Source organism: Equus przewalskii, chromosome 3 (assembly GCF_037783145.1).
Source record: "Equus przewalskii isolate Varuska chromosome 3, EquPr2, whole genome shotgun sequence".
NCBI classification, from domain to species: Eukaryota; Metazoa; Chordata; class Mammalia; order Perissodactyla; family Equidae; genus Equus; species Equus przewalskii.
This window is the reverse complement of record NC_091833.1, coordinates 34,345,378-34,365,684: the sequence shown is the minus strand read 5'-3', so window position 1 is coordinate 34,365,684 and position 20,307 is coordinate 34,345,378. Positions and strand designations below refer to the sequence as shown.

Here is a 20,307-nt window from a genome sequence, read left to right as displayed (position 1 = left end):
CATGCACACTTTTTATTCCAACCAAAAATCTCCTTGAACCAGGTAAGAATTTGGAATAGATGAATGGCCACTTCCCTGCAGTACAACATCACTGATTGTGCACCTGATGCGCATCCCTGTGGAGTGAAGAACAGCCATGCGGTCGGGCTCAAAGAGGTAATGAGCTCAAGGCCACGTACTTGAGCCTGCCTCCGCCGCTTTCTAGCTGGGGAGAACTTAGACAATGCACATCTCCACTCTCAGCTTTGGCTCCTTCATCTGTAAGATGGAGACTAAAATGTCTGCTGAGTTAGGACCCCTTGGAATACAGAGAAAAGACATTAAACTAGCTTAATAAAAGAAACTTATTGATTGATATAACTGATAAGTTCGGAAGTAGACTTCAGGATATAGGAATAGAAATTGCTTGGCTGAAGCAATGCCGTGTTCTCTGTGTGTGTCTCTCTGTCTCTCTCTCTGAATCTGTCTCTTCCTCCTCACTCTTCCCATCTCTGGGCTTGGTTTTCTCTCCACTCTTGGGGGGAATCTCAAGAAGGGTTCCCAGGAACTGCAAACAGTGCTCATCTTACCAGTAATGATAATTATTAGGTGACTATATATAGCATGTATATCCTCTACGTAGGGTATGGTTGTCTCCTGTATTAAAAATAGGGAGAAACACACACCTATACAGGCTTATATATCATGGAAATTTCCAGGAAGAGCCACAAGAAACTGCCGTCAGAGGCTCACTCTGGGAAAGAGAGAGACTTTTACTTTCACTTTTGAACTGCTTGAAATTTTTTTAATTTCAAGAGAGATTGCAGTGCTGTCCAAGTCAGCTGTGAGGATGTGCGGGACAAGCTGGGTGGTGGTGTTTTCTAAATGGAGCACAGCCCTGCCAGGTGGCTCCAGGGAGGCTGAGGAGACCCCAGGCCCACAGGGATGGCCAGTGATGCAATCTACCTAAATAGGCAAGCCGAAGATGGCTGAGGACGTGACCGGAAGAGCAAAGGGGCCTGCAAGTGTTGGCTGACCGGCTCGCCAACCCCGGGGGAAGCGTGCGCGCATTCAGGCCTCGGCCAGGGCTTGGAACATGGTGCTCGCGTGTGGTAATAGAAGTGGCACCATTCTAAGTGCTTCACTTGTATCAATTCTCTAAACCTTCACAACCACACAGCAGAGTCAGTGCTGTTATCTCCCGGCTTCGCAGATGAGGAAACAGGCAAAAGTCAGTGAACGAATGGAGCCACCCAAAGGTAGGTACATTTCTAAAATGACCCCGTGGGAAGAAAACATGTGCATTCCAGGCTTGGCTTTTGTTGATGCCAGCAAGGTGATCCAACTCGTGGCCCGTCGGAGAATTGGTGAAGGCTGGAGACCAAACTTTGCATCTGATCACGGGGGTTCTTGGGTTCTCGGGAGCCCCCGGGGGGCTCAAAGTTCAGAACCCCTGTTCTGTGGGGTTACCCACATCTGAGATTCCAGGATTCTGTGATAAGTGATGATATCCCTGCCCCCTCGAAGCTTCTAAGTTTAAATCCCCCACCCCCAAAAATGGTAAGCTGTTCCCTGTGAACCACGTAGTCTCCACTGCCCAGATAAAGAGGGTCTGGGGAGTAAACTGCTGGATGGGCCAAAGTGTGGTTTTCTGTTATCTGCATCTGCAAATATTACAAGTTGTACTGTTGGGCGCCCATCTAATTTATTGTCCAAAGGTGGACAATTTTGTGCGTGAAAGAGGCACTATTAATATTTATGCTGAGACAAGGCCACAACCTGGGACATCTTGCTTTAAGGCAGAAGGACTTTGTACCAAATCGTATCTGTTTTTTGGAAAGTGGGACTGGCTGCTTTTCCGGGAGTCCTGGGCAGAGAGGGGTCCTCTGCTCTCCTGACCATCCACCCGGCAGCTTAGGGTCATTCGCGTCCCATCGCTGTGCTTCTAAACCTGCCATTCCCTATACACACACACAGTGTGGCTCGGTGCCTGCTCTGGAGCCGCCCGCAGCTGGGGAGCTGCCCAGTCCAAAGGAGGGGTGACCCCCAAGAGCAGGGCTTTGCCCTCATCTCTGCCTCTGGCCCCCTCCCCAGTTCTCGCAGCGGGCTCTCCATAAAGTTCTCCTGACTCCTGACACACTCACCCCACTGTTTACTAGAGCAAAGCCCGGTGACCTAAGGGAAACGCCACGGGCGCAGGCCACTCGCCACAGTACAGCACTGCCCCCAGGCCAAACCCAACAGCATCCACGAAGCTGGGGCGGGCACGGGTTGAAATTTAACCATCAGGCTCAGGGGTTTGAGTGAGCGTCTACGAAAAAGAGGTGAGTCCACTCCACTCCTCGTGTGTCCCCATTGAAGTAAGAACAGACAGGAGGGAAAAAATCACCCTCTTTTTATTGGGGTCCACGGGGAACAGACCCAGGATGCTAAGGACCCCAAAGTCCTCGGGTCTCTCCGTCTTGGTCAAGCAGATGTGGGGGACTCTCGGCAGTCATCCGCTAAGGCTGGCGCGACGGTGCTCACGGCGTCCCTGTGCTCAGAGGAACAGCAGCAACACTCGTAAGTAGGTCCTCGCGTTCCTCCAGGGGCGACCTGGTGTTGGTCCCATTTTATCGTGTCTTTCAAAATGGGAGACTGTCCCAAGCCAGACTGCTGGGATTCAGATTTCCACTCTTTCTCTTTCCTCTGGGTGCCCTTGGGCAAGTCCTTAACCTCAGTTTCACGGGGCCAACGAGAGGGCAAGATGCCCAGAACAAGGCAGGGAGCAAGAGTTCCCTCAAAATAAACTGTTATTATCAACAGAAGGAGCCACTCCAAGTGGTCATCAGAGCTCCAAAACCCCCCCAGCAGAGAACATTTTCAGCAAACGTTAAATAAGTGGATCACCAGGCAGCTCTGCCCAGAGGCTGCCCGAGTCAGCCTCATCCTGGCTGAGTCCTTAATGCTCTGTGACCCTGGACTTGTCCCTTCCTCTTGGTGGCTCTCAGACTCTGCCTGTGTGATATAAAGGGTTGGCAATGACGGCTGATAAGTTCACTTCTGACATAAGTATTCCACAGTTTCCAGGTTTGGGTAGTTGAAAGGGCATGGGCTTCAGAGCCAGTCGCTTGGGGGGTTGGGGGTGGGCACTAGTGACATGTGTCAGCTGGGTGGGTTGCTCCACCTCCCTGAGCCTCAGTTTTCTCATATGTAAAATGGGATGACTAAATGGTGCACAGGGCCTCATGACCATGAAATGACGAGAATCGAAAGCCCGGCACACACTAGGCTCTCAGTGAATGTCATTGACTCACACTCAGAGTGGGGGCCCCCACACCACATCCCTCGGGAGCTTGCTAGAAATGCACAACCGCAGGGCGCGGCCCAGACCCACCTGTAAATTTCAAGCCCTACCGAAGGGCACACGCTCCTACAGAAGACCCTGCCGCCTGCGCCCCTCCACCCCGATTCCCAGAGGCAACTGCCTATTTGAGCACAGACTGCTGGCATTGTCCTCGGAACACACAGAAACATGTGTCTACACACTCACGAGACTATCCAAAAACTGAAAACCACAGCACCGTACTGTCGATCTGCACCTTGGTTTTCGTTATTTAACTGTAGGCATTTTTACGACTGTCTCTCAGTACCTACCCCTCTTGTATACTTAATAAACCATGAAGAGCATCAGACCACATAGGCAGGACTCCTGGTCCCACCACTTTGAGGCTGGGTGCCCCTCAGCAAGTTTCTTAACCTCTCTGAGCCTCAGTTTCATCACCTGTGTAAAGTGAATAATAACAGTACTTATCACACCATGCTGTTGGAAACATGAAATGAGGTGACGCTGGGAAAGGTTTCTAACAGTGCCTGGCACCTCACAAGCTCTCTCCACATGCCCGGGGAAACCCTAGGGCTCTGCAGAGTTGTTCAGAGTTCCGCAAAAACCAGAATATATTCTGCCAAACAGGGAAGACGTGAACTTCCCAAGGAATTCATTTCTCTAGTTTAGTATTTTGTTATTTGTATTCGGCAGAACATTTCATTTGGGGAAGAAAGAAAATTTGTTAGCAAATATGATTTGAAAATTACTGGTAATTCAGCCTAGAGAGAAAAGTCAAAGAGTTACAAAGTGTTCGGAAATAATTTTAGAACCATTTCAGCTGAGCGTTCTCCAGCTGAATTTCTGCATGTGCAGGAGGCACCTTCTACGGACAGTGAGCATCTCTTCCTTAGTCTGTGGTGGGGACATCCACGTCGGCAGCTTAAAACTGGACACTGTGATACCAAACCTGAGCTGAGTTCACTCACCCGTTGCGCAGCAAGCCAATCTCTGACACTGGGTATAGTGGAAGAAAGTAGGAATTTTATTACTGCACAGCGCTTGGCAAGGAGAGGACAGCTAACGCTGAAATCCCAAACTCCCCGATAAGCTAAAAGGAAGGGTTTTTATTTGGGGTTTTAGGTAGGGGAGCGGGAGCATATGGCCTTGCTGGTCAGAGCTTTCCCATCAGCCTGGATCTCTTTGCAGGGAGGAGATAGTGAATCCAGGTACTTGTCCTTGGCAGTGTCTGTCTCCATGGAGGATAGTGGATTCTGGAGCCAGGAAGCCAGGGAGTAAGCAGGGAATGAGTGCTTTGGTTTTAACCCCATATATGCTGGGTTTAATGTGGGGAAACTGATATCAGGGTTGGTATCAATTGGGGAGTATTTACACCATGGGAATTGGCCAGCACTACACATCCAGCCTTCCTATTCCTCGGGAGAGCCGGCACAAACATTTCTCAGCATGCTGCTGCATGTTCTTGAACATTTTAACAGGTACTTCTTGCTCATCCATCTGCCAGCTTTGCGGGTTGGCCAGGCTGTGCTGGGCTGCAAACTGCAGTGGGTCCAAGATCTGTTCAACGTGTCTCTGATCCTTCCCTGCATGTGTGCCAATGCTTGAGCCATAGGAGGAGCGCTATAAATATTCACTGAATGATGGGAAAAAAGGATAATGTTTTGTTTTATTACTTCCCCGCAAAGACCTGCTTTAACTAACACGAGACTGACTTTGCGGCACACACACCAGCTTTGGGCATGGAGACACGCGGCCGACACGACAAACGGAAGCCTGTTCCGTATTCAGGCGGTGTCACCTCTTTGCATGCAGCGATGAGCAAAGCTTTTCACTTGGTGTCAGACTGTGCTCATCACCGGTGGTTCGTGTTGGCGGCCCCTTCGTGCCGGTCAGCAAATGCGACCTCAAAGCGCCCACTCTTCCTTCCACACCTGGGTCTCCACATGTGTGTTGGGGGCGCTGAGCCGAGTCTCCGGGTCCAGTGTGGGCCTCCTCTGCGACAGTAGCTGCTCCCGTGTTCCCTCTGCATTGAAGGTTGGGGCCACCGGATCGAAGCCCCGTTTCCCCGTGGGTAGGATGGATGCGAGCAGGGTTGTGAGGCTGCGCTGTTTATTAAATGTCACTTCCCATCAGACGCAATTGTGATTAGCGCTGGCTCAGAGGAACTCACGGGAGACAACAGTGGAAGACCCAGAACTGCTGGTGCAACCCAAGTAAAGGGGAAGGAAGCTGGCGCAAAAGACACCCAGACACAGGTGCCCGCCACTTCCTCGGGCTCAGGAGTCCACGGTCATCCATTCATCATCGTGAAAAGGAGGGAGCCCAGCTGGAGGGCAGCACATGCCTGCAGGACACTCCAGGCCGCTCCATCCCTGAGCACAGTGTCGTCATTCTGGGGACTAAAGGAGTTCTGTGCCTGAAGACAGTGTCTGTCAGGCTGTGAGGCAGAAGCAGGAGCTAACGCGTATTCCGACCTTGGCTGGTCTCTGAGAGCCCGCTGTTATTTTCTGCTATTATTCTCCTCCTTCCAGAGGAGGAAACGGAGGCCCAGGGTGGGTTGTGTGGATAACTTGCCCAATAGCTCAGGTAGTGAGTAGGGAGAGCTGATTATTTTGCCCCACAAATGGGTCTGTCCCCCTGCAGAATGTTGAAAACTTTAAAACAAAATTATTTGGCGACACTTAAACATCGGGAGAGGTCACACGAAAATCTGTATTTTTAACTCCTCTTGAAAAACCTAAAGATCTGGCCACAGATGCTACCCATGCCCTCCAGCCTGCCACAGTCCCTACCTCTTCCTCCTGCCTCCTAGCCTCAGGGTAAGAGTCAGCATCCCCAGCTGCCTCACTCACTGACTTAGCTGCAGGCCCCCAGCCTGCACCCCCAGATCAGGTAAGATGATGGCCGAGCCCCCGTTCCGCTGTCAAGGCTCCGATTCTGTGAGTCAGCGAGAACCGGACCGTGGCTGGGGATTTCTCCCCCAGCCTCAGCCCAGACGGTCATCTCCTACAGGAGTAAGGCGGGCGCCTCTTCACTGCGACGCCCTCCAGCTTCCAGCTCTGCACCCCTCCCCAGCTTGTTCGCAAATCTAGGTGTAAATCATTTTTTTAAAAATTTGTGTATATAGGGGCCGGCCCCGTGGCTGAGTGGTTAAGTTCTTGCGCTCCGCTGCAGGCGGCCCAGTGTTTCATCAGTTCAAATCCTGGGCACGGGCATGGGAGCCAGTTCTGTGGCACGCCTGCATCACGTGTGAGCCATGGCTGAGCTAGTGATGGCACTGCTCATCAAACCATGCTGAGGCAGCATCCCACATGCCACAACTAGAAGGACCCACAACTAAGACTATACAACTAGGTACCAGGGGGCTTTGGGGAGAAAAAGGAAAAAAATAAAATCTTAAAAAAAAAATTTGTGGGGGCTGGCCCCGTGGCCGAGTGGTTAAGTTCTCGCGCTCCGCTGCAGGCGGCCCAGTGTTTCGTTGGTTCGAATCCTGGGCGCGGACATGGCACCGCTCATCAAACCACGCTGAGGCGGCGTCCCACATGCCACAGCTAGAAAGACCCCCAACAGAGAATATACAACTATGTACTGGGGGGCGTTGGGGAGAAAAAGGAAAAAATAAAATCTTTAAAAAAAAAAATTTGTGTATATAGGGTTTCTTTTAGCAACATGTGCACTTCCTTAGGGAAGCCAGACACACGAATCTATTGGTGGGATTTTAGGCCATGGGAGGCCATTGGCGGAAGGGTTTGTTGCAGGGTGTTCCTTCAAGGGTCTACAAAGAACAGAGAAAACCCTGCCAGGTCTGGCGGCAGCCCAGAGCAGCAGGAACCTCAAAAAAGAGGGGAGGGGAGCCATTCTGCTTAAATGTCATGCGGCTGGAGTAGTTTCACCTCCTCCTTGCAGGAGAGGTTGAAGGATAAGACTCCGAGGCATCCTCCTATCATCCAGGTGGGTGCGATGTGACTGGGAAGAGGTTCCTAACCGCTCTACACTCTGCCTCCCTCCCCACCAGCAGCCTTCCACGCCCCCGACCACGCCACCCCCAGACACCAAGCTGCTCACCTTTACTTTCCCGCCTCCACCCCTGAACCCCCCCTGGAGATGGAGCAGGGCACCGTGCACGTGGGCGGGGGCAGAGCAGGGCACCGTGCACGTGGGTGGGGGCGGAGCAGGGCACCGTGCACGTGGGTGGAGGCTAAGCTGCTAAGTGGTCTGGTGGCCCCCAGGCTCTACGCTGGGCCGGTTCCGAAGTGCTGGCTCCTCTGGGATCTCGTTTGCCCCCGTTTCTGCCAGCTCTCTCTGAGGCTCTAGTGGCTGATACATCAGTCAGGGCCTCCTTTTCCTTCTTTCCCCCCAGTTCACCCCCTCTGGAAGGGCCCAGCCTGCATGCCAGGGGGCGCCCGGCAGTCCCCCATCAACATCTGCCAGAGGGACAGCGTCTACGACCCCCGGCTGCAGCCGCTTCAGGTCTCCTACCACGCGTCGGCCTGCCTCTACGTCTGGAACACGGGCTACCTCTGCCAAGTGGAATTCGACGACTCCACTGAGGGGTCAGGTGAGCCTGAGGGGCCTTCTCTCCCCCTGCCCCTCCTGAGAGTGGGCCTTGGGCTTGCAGAGAAGGGGATGATGTGCTTGTGTCGGTTGTTTGGAGACGAGGAACAGAGGGGCCTCGGCATTGTGGAGGCGGGAACAGGAAGAACGTGTGAAGTAGACGGGGGCGGGGAGAGCGAGGCTCGCCTTAAAGACGATAACCCATCACCCACAGTCACACGGGTTTACCAACCAGGGACAAAACTGTGAGCAAGTCAAGTCGCTTCCCTCCCTCGGGTTACATTCTAGGGCAGAAAGAAACAGTGAGCTAACAAAAATGTAAACACATGGCAGCTTCGAGGAGAGAAGTGAGGAGAGAGGCGTGGCGGAGGTGAAGCTGGAGAGGAGAGAAGGAAGGGCATGGTGCCCATGGCAACGGCAGGGCTGGGCGTCCGGAGCCTGTCACCTCGCTGATTCTTACTCAGAGTGAGAGGGCCACCAGCAGACAGTGAACTGGCTGATGCTTTAAATGGACTCCCTGCGGCTTTGAGGAACAGGACGGGAGGAGGGCAGTGGTGGAGCAGGGACCAGGCAGGGGGCTGTCTGGGATGACAATGGTGGATGGCTGTGTGGTGGGGCGGCAGGGAGGTGGTGAGAGAGGCCCCAGGAGCCATTGATGCTGGCTCGGCAAGCCAAGGAGTCAAAAGAAAGATTTCTTGGACTCTCAGGGTCTGGCAGTAGTGCTCTTTTATTCAGAGAACAGCATGGAGTAGCGTGGGGACACGACCCACGGGCAGTGAGGGCTGCAATGTGTTGAGGGCAGGGCTAAATTTATAAGGCATAGGTATGGGAGTTATTTCTTTACCAGACAAAGGAAAGATCATGTAAAAAGTCATTAAAATGGTGTCAGTGCAGGTGGGGTCTGTTATCCGGTGGTCGTATAACTTTGGATGGGAGTCAGGTCAGGATGTCGTATGCTCCCGGAGGACGGTATAGATCGGCGTGTAGGCCTGGACGCCTGGGCTTCTCTCCCTGCGGCAGCCTTAACCCACGTCACCATGAGCCCTCGCTGGGTCCCAGCACTGTGCCAAGGGCTCCACCTGAGCCTTGCCCTTGCATCCTCATCAGGAGTCCTCAGGAGTGTGGGGTGGACACTCCAGCAGCCTTGGGAAGGTTCTTTCTACCCTGATTTTGCTTATCAGGATCGGCTGCTAGATCCACCTGGCATTTTCCAGCACCTGTTGGTATCATTATGAGGCTTGTTTCTGCTGAACATCCATTTTCCTTCTGGGAGTCGGGAATTTTGGTACATGCCAGGTTGGGCATCCCTGGTGCGTCACACTCCACACGTGCTGTCACAACTCGTTGCTGGGGGATTCGGCTCGTCCCGTGCCACTCCGCCAGAGAGGCCTGTGGAAGCTGCGCCTGGTTTCCTCCAGGCTCCGCAGTCGGCGCCTCTCTCTCCCTTGGCTGATTTTGCTTGTGTCCTTTTGCTGCAATAAATCTCAGCCATGTGTACAGCTGTATGCTGAGTCCTGGGAACCCTCCTAGGGAATTATTGAACCTGGGCACCCCTGACATAGCCCCCGGGCCCAGGTCCTTTCCGGGCCAGCCCTTGGTCGGTCGTCTTGTTCACTGCCCCCGTGAGGATGTGAACTCCATGAGGGCAGAATCACTGTTCCATACCAGGCACCCCAGGTGCTCAGTCAACTGATGGATGAGTACTGAACGAAAAGTTAAAGGAACAAACAAGACCCCATTTCCTCACCTGAGAGTGGAGAAAGGGAGGAGGCCACTTCAAAGGCTGTCGGGGGAAGAGGCGAGACCACCCTAGGGAGGCACTCAGCGCCGCTGCGTCTGCAGAGACAAGCTCCCAGCATCCCCTGCTCTGGCTGCTGGCCCAGAGCCCACCTGTCTGTGTGACCAATAGGAGACACTCCAGCGGGAAGGGGCTTTCACATGTGCCTCTGCACTCATCCCGCGCCAGTGCAAAGGCGCCGTCTGCCTTCACCAGCACCTGGGACACTCTCTCAGCTCCTCCTGCCCAGCCCTGTGTCCTGGCTTTGCCGTGACTCTGTGCTTGCACTTCCCCTAGTCAAGACTGCATTCTCCTGAAAATTCTCTGTCCCCCGACATGGGAGGCCCACTCTGAGCACCCTGAATGTGTGATGGCCGTGTGTTGGCCTTCTTGGAGCCCAGGGAGAGGGACCAGATGGAGCAGAGGCCCAGACTGACCTGCCCCACCTCTGATAGACTGGAGGGTGGGGAGCCCTGTCTCCCTGCGCTGGGCCTTTCCAGGTGTCTCTGTCCTCGCCTCATGGGTGAAAAGGAGGCCCTGTTTCCTGAGCAGCCACCCCTGTGCCCACAGTTGCTCCCAGTTGCTCTTGGCCAGTCTTCACAACATCTCTCAGGGAACTTCTCACGTCGGGCTCACCTAGTGAGGGATGGAAACCCCAACTCCATCCCACAGAAGCAAAGAAGAACTTCTTGGAAGGAGAAGACCAGCTCAGAGAAGAGAAGGCGGAGCTGGACACCCAGATCTCGGGAAAGAACCAGCCCGGCTCAGCCATCGGGGAGCAGGGGTTTATGTGCTTACTTACTTGGTGTGCCAAATTTTTCTGCTGTCGTGGGTTTGTTCCAAGTTCAAATTCCCAAGAAGCAAAGGAAATTGGATTTTCAGGTTTAACGTGGTTTATATTATTTTAAAAAATTTTATGCAGCAACTTTAAAAGATTGAATAAAGAATAATAGCTCCTGAACTGTTAATTGCTTGGTTAATAGTTGTGTGAATATACTAATAATTGTGAGAAAACCAGATATGGATGTAGGTGAGTTACTGTAGAATTCCTACTCTTCCTGTGTAATTTCTGTGTGTAGTTATGGGTCACGCTGATATCTGTATGACAGATTTATTTCCGTTAAGTCGTGAAATATGAGAAACTCTGAAGGTCGCTTTGGATTTCTGTATGTGTATTGTGAAGATGCATTTGACAAAATAATTCAGAGTCCTGGGGGAAAGGGTCTGGCAGCTGAGCCTGGTGCTCACCCAGCCCTCCGTCAGTGGAGCACCCCATACCCTGAACCATGTCCTTGCCAAGACCACACGCTCAGGAAAGGGGTGGTCCCGGGGGAAGTCGTGATGCTATTTCTAAAAGGGGAGAGTACGCTGGACAGACAAGCAAATAGCCTCTTTAAAAGCACCATCATCCGATGAGTAACAGCACAGCACAGATGGGAAATATGAGGCCCAGAGAGACCCCTGGCCAGAGGTCACAGAGCCCTCACAGCGGCATTCCCTGATCTCCAAGAAGGCATTTTAGGAGCATGAACACTCTATGGAAAAAATCTGCATCCAACATGCACAGAGATCAGGCCACAGGCGCCAACCTCAGCATAAGGGAGGAAAGTGCTAGCACATGCAGGGAGTGTGGCCAGCTCACAGTCAGGTCCCCGGCAGAGCCAGCAGTCTGCGCACGACCCAGGCAGGGCTCCTGGCTCCAGCTCAGCCAAGCCTGTGTCCAGTGTGTCCACACCAACGGGAGGGCCAGTGGGCAGCAAGGGTCAGCCTGGGACGCCATCCCTCAACCACCAGCAAGAAGAAGCCCACGCCGGACCCTCCTGACAGGTGGGGCAGGGACGTCTCTGTGGTTATTATTGTTGTCTGGATGTCTTACATCCTGTGCGCCCTGGAATCTAGATGTTCCTGTGTCTCTCAGGAGCTCAGAGTCAGACTTCAGGTTGGGAAGCTAGACTTTCGCAGGTGATAATTCTCCCCAGAATCACAAGTCAAGGCCTCCTTTTGGTCAAGAATTTCAACCTCTTGAATTTTTACCCAAAGCTTGAACCATAGAATGGGTGTGGCCAGTCCAAGCAGCCATTCCTCTGGCTTCAGCACTTGGCCCAGCGTGGATATGAGACTCAGGCCAGACCAGCGAGAGCCAAAGAATTTTTCTTGGAAATGTTAAGAGAATCTCTCTTTGTGCCTGCGCTGTGCGAGGGTCAGCTGTGGCCCTGGGCCTGCCGTCCTCAAAAGAGAGCAAAGCCAAGAGGTGGAGAGAAATGGAGGCCCGAGGCCATGGTGGGAGCCTCTAAACACAGCTGTGCCGGAGGCCAAACCAGCCCCTGCACTCATCAAGCTCTTTTTTGATGAAGTCGGTTGATTTAAGCTTCTGTCACTTCTTTCCGAGAGTCCCAATACAAGTAGACCAGTAACAAGTGACTAAGTTGGGAGAGAAGACGTAGAAGGGCGGGAGCTGGAGAATCGCCAGCGTCCATCCTTCTCGTCTTTGCTCAAACGTGATTCAGCTGTGGGCTGGCCTGTGCGGCCCGTGTGCGGGGCAGCATTGGCAATGCTCTGGCCAACTTGGCCCACAGAGATGGGCAGTCAGGTGCTTTAAGATGCTTAGGCCGAGCCTCCGGGAAGCCAGGCCTCACATGAGCCCGGCCCTTCCGCGTACGTGGCTGGTGGAGTGCTGGGACTGTTCAGCAGCTGGTCTTTGGGTTTGGGGGAGGGACAAGAAGGCATGATTTGTAGTGTTTGCCAGGTTCCTCGGTGTAAATCCTCCTGCACAGCCGATTTCGAGCTCCCAACGCAAAGGCGCTGCTCCTAAGCTGGGAAGAGATGTGCACAGTCCGTTTCCAGGAGCCAATACATACGAACCAGTCCCGCATGTCACTGTCCCTAGCCCTCTTCCCTCTCAGTGCCTGCTACCTCTGATCTCATTTTTGCTCTCCAAGTGAGACATTCACTGTATTCATTAAGGCTTCTTTTGGGTTGCATGACTGAGCTCAACTCAAACTGGCTTAAGCAAAGAGGAGGGAAACTCACTGGCTCAAATCCTAAAAAGTCCAGGGCTTGGCTGGGTCAGGTGGTGGAACAACACCAATGGGAATCTGAACACTCCCTTTCTGGGCTCTGCCTTCCCCGGGGTGGACTCATTCCAGACCAGGGATTCCCAAATGGGGGCAAAGATGGCGGCCCACGGCTCCGGCTCACCCTCCCCATGGAGGGCCACCAAGAGACAGCGCCTCTGTCCCAGCAGTTGCAGCATCGGCCCCAGAGCTGATTCTCATTGACCAGCTTGGGTCACTGTCCTGGGTGAGCCAATCACAGTGACTGAGGATGGGCCTGCCCTGGGGCAAGGAGGTCAAAGAGTGGAGGACCACAGGGTTCTGGAGAGGCATCCTAAAGCCCGCTCCACTGGGCCAGACGTCCTTGCCATTGACCCCAAGCTGACCTCAGCCCACCCCGATTTGTGTCACTCTCAAAGTTCAAGCCTTCTCTGCCCTGATGCAGACAGGCCCCTGTGTTGACCTGGTCCTGACCCCGCTTTTCGACTTCTCCACCACCTTCCCAGTCTGGTTCAAAGAGACTCGCCCTGCCCTGCCACAGACCGAAATAATTATCTGGGTGTCTCTCCCCAGCCATATAAATTAGTCGGATAATTCCGCCTGTGGCTCCTGTCCACACAGGCCAATCTGGTTTTACTTTACTGGTCATTTCTCCCAAACCCAGTTTCCTTTTTCTTTCTCTCCTACTCAATTGCACATGCTCCTGCCCCCCTCCATGGTGACAGCTGGTTTTCTGGCTTCCAGCCCCCCTCTTTCAGATCCCCTGTCTCCTTTGTTCACCTCCATTGGAAACTGGGAGCCGCCGGGAGCAAAGGAAATGGAAAACACAGCTGAAAGACGGAAAGTACTAAAAAAAGCTTTGCAGCAAGAAAATGAGAATAATGAGACTTTCCCATAATTTAAAACAAACCCTGGATAGAGGCAAAGGAAAGGCCTCGGGAGCAAGAAGGGAGGTGAGTGGAGAAGGCGCACGCATCGGAGTAACTTTGCATAAAATACGATGGCTTAGGTTGCCTTAGGCCAACAACAGGGGAGAGCCAGAAACTCAAAGTGAGACATAACCAGGAGGTCGAGGACGTTCTCTGCCAGCGTGGAAGGTTCCAGCAGTTTTTCCAGTGGGCGAGGGATACTGTGAGCACTTGGAGATTAACGCTGGCCAGCGAGGATGACTAACAGAGGTGGAGGCAGCCGGCTCTCTCCAAGAACGTGAGGGGCGGTGCTGGAGGCCAAGGAAGAAAGGACTGGTGGAGGGGGCGGAGCTGCCTGCGAGTGGGGATGGGGCTTTTGAGGAGGGGAGGAAGCAATGGAGGGAAACAGCGCAGCTCCCAAGAGACCCCTTGTCAGACCCCATGCACCACCATGCTGGGGAAGCCCTCTTGTCCCAGCTCAAGAGATGCTTGTCCTCAGGCACAGCGGCACTGGCCCCATCTGATGAGCAGTGTTGGCACCGAGTGTGATGGAAGGCCACAGACAGATCCCACTGCTTCTCGAGAAGACGCCCTGTGTGCTGGGAACCAGATCCTAAATGACCTGGTGGTACTGGTCATTTCTGTCGCGAGACGACATTTGAGAGCTTGTGACAAATCAACGGCTGATTGGGGTTTAAGTCTCACGATCACCCCAAGAGATAGGCAAATCTTCCCATTTATCGGAAGAGGACACCCACATCCAATATTCAAACCCAGGGCTGTTTCCAAATCCTACTGCCTCCCGCCACCCGTGGAAGAGCAGCCAGGGCACTGGTGTCTTGCTGACAGCGCCAGGCCTGACTCCAGGGAGCTGAGGTGCCCTGTTCCCCATCCCCACCCCTCAGCCTGCCCACTTAGCTGAGTGGCGTGAAGAGAACAGCAAATGGAAAAACACCTCTGTCTTCCATGCTAGACCCTTCTCTTCTGGGGGACAGGGTCCTGGGCTGCCCCCCAGCACCTCAGTGGCGGCTCATCTTACTCTTTAAGGGAGTAAGCATGGTGGTGAGAGCCCCATCTCTGGGCAAGAAAGAGCAACTTGGCTGCATTCCTCCACTTACCAGCTGGGTGGCATGAGCATGTCCCCTAAACTCTCTGACCCTCAGTCTCCTCTTCTGGAAACTGAAGCTCTGACGTTGGCTGGTTGGTGGGAGGATTAAAAGAGGGCCTGTGTGAAGCGCCTAGCACCGTGCCAAGAGAATTGAGCAGCCAGCCAATGACAGCTTCGCCTCCTGGGGTTCATTCAAAATAAAATCATCAAATGAGGCACCGGCCATGTGCTCTTTTAATGTTTTCCACTAGGGGGAACACAGAGAAGGCAGAGAAGCAGCTGCCGGCCAGGCTGAGTCTGGCTTTCTCTGACTACGGAGGACTCCATGTGTTTGTGTGACCCAGACAATTGGCCAAAGGAAGAAAAATGGGAACTCCAAGCCTGGAGGCCCTTATCCTACTTGTGAGCAGCCTTCTGGAAGGGGCACTCACTCGCGAGGACAGTAATCGGCAGCTGAGGTGTCAGGCACTGAAGCCAGGGGCCCGCTAATACTCCTTCCAACATCAAAGTGAAATTTAAGTCATTTGTAAAGTGGGGCCAATAATGGCCTTTTATCCTCTAAATGGCAGTTAATAATTATCCCCAGTGCCAAGAGATCCCAGCTGGGCATGGTTCCTGAGAGCTGAAGGCCACGGGCGCTGTTCACCAATGTAGAATCTGCAGCTGACACACACAGCAGGAGCTCAATGAATGAATGTTTGCTCCTGGAGTGAATGCATGACCTGCAGACCAGCGTGAGTTTAAAGTCTGCAGACCTCACTTCCGCCAGTTGGGGATCTTCGGATGCAAGCCAAAGAAACTGACTCCAGCCACATAAGAATTTGGGGGCTCCCTCCTGGAAAGGTAGGCTGGAGGTCGGGCCTGGAGACAGGTCAGGAATGCGGCAGGAAGAACTGCTTTGTCACCCTCCGGCCCCAGCATCGTCCCACACCGGACCCAAGTCCCAGGGACCCTTCCGTGAACCGGGTTAGGTGTGAGGTGCCTGCAGCAAGGCATGAACTAGTGGTTCAAGATTATGCACAGGAGGAAGGGAGGATTCCGGAAGGGAATTCTGTGCTGTCAGGAAGGGCACTGTGGCTGCATGGTCCCAAGATGACACCTTGACTGGGATGAGAGAACGTGATTATCACACTGTGGTCCTGGGGCAGTTATGTTTCACTGCAAATTAATAAACTGGTAATCCAGTTCCTAAAACTATATATTTTCCATCTTCCTTCCTTATTTATCTACTGTCTCTTCTCTCAGGTCCTGGGCTTGGGAATTTTTGGGGGGTCAGAGGTGTTATTCTGGACGTTAGGTGCAGGTGTGGTTCTCTGACCCTGTCCCCTCACCATGCTGCACAAGAAGCTGCAATTATGAATCTGCAGTGTAGCAGCTCACGCCACTACCTCTTGGCTTTAGTGAGCGCTTACTGTGCACAGTACTGCGTCAGGTCCCAGAACCTTCCAGATGCAGTCTTTGCTTGCAAGGAGATCTCAAGTTAGGAAATAAGTGGAAAGGTGAATTGAAAGATAAACTGAGTCGCACATGGCAAATGCAAGCCCTGCCACCCCCTCCCCCACCTCTCGAGGCAGACGTGAGCTCTGGATCCTGCATCTTCCCCACACCCCTGCACCGGCCACTGCACACGGCTGCACTCAGAGAGGGCAACGCAAGGAGGGTCCACTGACCACGTCTGCAAGGCTGGCGTGTGGATCAGGAGGGGCCACCACGTTCCTCAGGGTTTCGGGAGGCGGAGGAGGATCAGTGGCTGGGATGTGAGGTGTGTGGGCAGCGTGGGAGGAGAAGGGGACAGAGCAGAGCGGCGTGTGGTGGGGGGGCCTAGGAGAGGAGGCAGGGGCATTGTGGGCAGAGACTCAATGGAAAGGGCGAGAAAGAGGAGAGACTTGAAAGGAGCCCCGGCGGAGGCCTTGGGAGGATGACTTTGAGGACTTTGTGTGTGAGATGCTGAGCAGATTCCTGTAACTTACTCAGGAGAGCCCACCGCAGACTGTGGTATTCTCCAGGGCTTTCCGCGTTGGCCTTGTGATTGAAAGGAGAACGTCAGCGGGCAGCAGCACCTCAGCCTCCAGGCACCCCGCATCCTCGGCCTTCGTGCTGCTCACCGGGGCAGAATAGCACCAGGGAAGGGCTCCGGGCGCACCCCACAGCACGTTTTCTCCCCGCTCACCCACCTACAGTTGAGTTCGGAGTCAGGCTAGGGGAGTGGAGGAATCGAACAGCTGATGGCATCAGCAGAATCTTGCAGGATGTGTCTGTTTGTAAAGACTGGAACATTCAAAGTCTGTTGATGAAAGCTCCCCTACCTGGCCCCTGCCCGCACCAGCCCCTCTGCCCCTCAACCCACCCCTCATTGCCCCCTGCATGAATGTCCACCACTTGGAACTCCCACCTGATCCACCACGGTGACCTGCTCTCCCTCCAGTCCTCGCTCCCTCTTGTCCCTTTCTGCCTGGAACTGTCTTTGTCTCCATTCCTCAGGCTCACCTAGGCCACCACTTCCTCGAGGAGGCCCTCTCTGATGCCCTACACCAGTTGAGCTTCCCGCAAAACATCCCATCTGTGCCTGCCCCAACGCTCCTCGCCGTGGATGCCCGTCAGTGAGGCACCGTCCGCCCTCCCCGTTGATCCCAAGCTCCAGGAGAGCAGGATTGCGTGTGTGTCATTCTCTCCCCATCCCCGCTACTTAGAACCGTGGGTGGCAGAGAGGAGGAACTCGGGGAATATTTATTGAATGGATGGTTTATTCTCTTTTATGCTTCTGTGGCTGGCTGAGCCCCTTCTCATGGACACTTTCTTAAGACATGTCTGTCCTTCAATGTCTTTACATGCAGGTCCTGTCTTGGGAATAAGAGTAGCTGTTTTGGGTGACTGCAAACCTCTGCTATGATGATGATGATCATCATCATCATGGTGATGATAATTTTAATAATAATAATACCAGCAATACAAACAGACAGTGCTACCACTAGTTGAGCCCCTGAGAGGTGCCAGGGGCCATTCTAGGGAGCGGTCTGTAGGCGTCACTGCATGTGATCCTTACTGTACGTGATCCTCGCCGTGTTCCAACGAATGGATGTCATTATGGTTTTACCAATACATGTCAAGCCTGAGATGCAGAGAATTAAAACAACCCGCTCAAGGCCACCCTGCCTGAGACCACAATTTGAGCTCTGGTCACCTGGCTTTAACACCAGAGCCAATGTGTGATGATCTTAGATTTTGACTCCCAGACAGCCGTCTGGACTCCCCCACTTCAGGGGTCTCGGGTGGGGCTGAGTCCCTCAAACGCTGGCAGCGTGCTGGTCACCGGCTCCTGCTGCTCCCTGCCTGGAGAGAATCCCAGAGACCGTCTTGGTCCAGAGGACACACGGAAACCCTTTGCCCTTGCACTTTACAGCTTCGGAACGTTGCTTAAACCCCAGAGCAGCATCAAGAACAGGCTGATCCTCGGCAACATCTTATTTTTTGCAGTTGTGACTAATTAGAACATCTCTAACTTCTCTTGCACTTATTTTAAGCCATAAAACAACCGTGACTGCCAAAAGCCTGCTTGTCCTGGAAAAAACAGTGAACTCAAATAGATGGCTATTAACAGCAGCTATTGTAATAGACAATAGTTTCTGGGGTCAGCAAACAGTAGCCTGGAGTTAGCCTCCAGCATCATCCGTCCTCAGGGGGTTTGGAGGGGCTGGTTCCGGTGCAATTCTCCAATTAAATCTTGATGCACCTGCTCGTGGGGACTGCTGGGGTGACGTACGTACGGCCTCCGCTCCGTGGGCAGACCCTACTGATGCAGGAGTCTGGGGACTGGAGGCTGGGGGCTGGCCAGATAAAGGTCCCCTTTTTACGAATTGGGCTTACCTTTTAAAACTGTTTTATTGAAGAGAATTACTCTGACACCATATAGCCATTATGAAAAGTGACTTTGAGATTATTTTATCCAGGGCTGCAGCCTTAAATTGGGTTCCCAACTTTCCCGGTGGGAAAAGTCGCAGAGTCTGTCTTGAACCTTGCTTCCAAAGCTGAGGGGCTGCACCTTCAAGCAGCCCTGGGTTGAGGTTGCCTGGTGACCTGAGGCAGGTGGCTGACCTCCTCTGAGTCTCAGTTTCTTCATCTCGAAATTGGGCTAATAGTGCCCACTCGCAGGGCCATTGTGTGGAACCAATCATGGGAGGAGGAGACGGGGAGCAGGGGGAGGACATGGGACATCAAGTGCTTTGCACCATGTCCAGCAGCGGGCAGGCGCTCAATAGGCGCTGGCTGTCGGTTAGTGGCATTCACAGCACGTCCTAACTGCCCACCAGGCTCTGAGCATGACTTGAGCTGATGGGTGTGGTTGCACAGCACCCAGGACCCACGAGACGGCCACTCCTCCTTCATCAGCTGCTTCGTCCCATTTCAGAGACATGTCATGGCTGCTGGTTTTCGTTCTTTGGGTGCTTCCAAAATGCCAAGCATTGTGCTAAGAACTTTGTGTCTCACACATGACAGAATCCTTGCAATGTCCCTTGCAATATCGAGTAACCTCTAGGTTCATCCCCATTTTACAGCTGGGGAAACTGAGGCTGGGAGTGGCTCCCTAACTGGACCAGAGTCACTCAGTTTGGAAGAGGTGGCGCCAGCATCTGACACCAGACCCCGCTCCTGACCACTGCAGAAGGGGCAGGAAACGCTGTTTTCCTTTTTTAAAATAAAGACACTTGACATTTTGCTAGGGGGCTGTCTTTGCCCGTTGGTCTAATTTTAGAGACATTGTTCCAGGGAGATTTTCCGTGTAGTCGATACCCGCTGTGGTTCTTGAAAATAGAATTGTGCTTTTTGACAAGCTCTTTTTCTCTTCCTGAGATGCACTTAAAGGAGTGAGGCTGCAAGGGGCATCAAGCCCAGGACGGCCAAAATGCCGGACCCCAGTGTGTCTCCACCACCTGCCACAGGGGGCCGCTCCAGCCCAGCCCACGTTACAAAGTATCCCCCACTTATGCCCTAGAAATTCAGCCAGACCCAGACCCCTTGCTCTTCACTCATCGTCCTAGGAATCTCAGGTTTCGCCGTCTCCTTATTTGCTCCTGCACGTTACAGAGCTAGTGAGGTGCAGCAGCCTTCCGGGGATTCTGTTATGGGGTTGTTTGGTCCCAGCCCAGGGCAACCGCCGTTCATTGACAGATGACCACACAGCAGCCTGAAAGATGGGAGGAAAGGCATGTCCGGGAGGCTCCACTGAGAAGTAACATTCTCTCCTGCAGAGGGCAAGTGCCCTGGGCTTCCAAAGGACAGACATCCGTTTGTATTCTCTTACTGAAACGGGAGACAGTGTCTTAGGGAAGCAAAAGGGCGGGAGTCCGACTGGCGAGAGGCTGCTTCAGCAGAGAATCTGGGGGCAGTTTGATGTCGGGGAGAGCATGAAACCATGGCCCGTGTGTCCAGTCCTGCACGGAGGGTGACCTTGGGAAAGTCTTCCGACCTCTGTTGCTCTTTACCTGCCAGAGGAAGGAGGAATGCTTTCCCTCCACCCGTCCCCTCCCAGCCCAGCAGTCTCCCGTTCTGGGCTCTCTGTCGTTAGCAACAGTGGGGAGTGATTTTTCTACAGGGTTATTTTTGGT

The 20,307-nt window shown here is 53.4% G+C and overlaps 1 protein-coding gene across 2 annotated transcripts in view; it reads left to right on the top strand.

The window, feature by feature from the left end:
- The first annotated feature begins 745 nt into the window (after nt 1–745).
- The window catches only part of CA5A (carbonic anhydrase 5A), a 33,056-nt gene continuing 13,494 nt past the window's right edge, over nt 746–20,307 (top strand). The window contains exons 1-2 of one of the 2 annotated variants that reach the window (XM_008508649.2): nt 746–1,238; nt 7,665–7,862. In XM_008508649.2, coding sequence (XP_008506871.1) covers nt 1,193–1,238; nt 7,665–7,862 — 244 coding nt within the window. In that variant the 5' untranslated portion in view covers nt 746–1,192. Of the gene's footprint in view, nt 1,239–2,273; nt 2,542–7,664; nt 7,863–20,307 lie in introns of those variants that run through there. The other variant, XM_008508643.2, reaches the window with a different exon arrangement.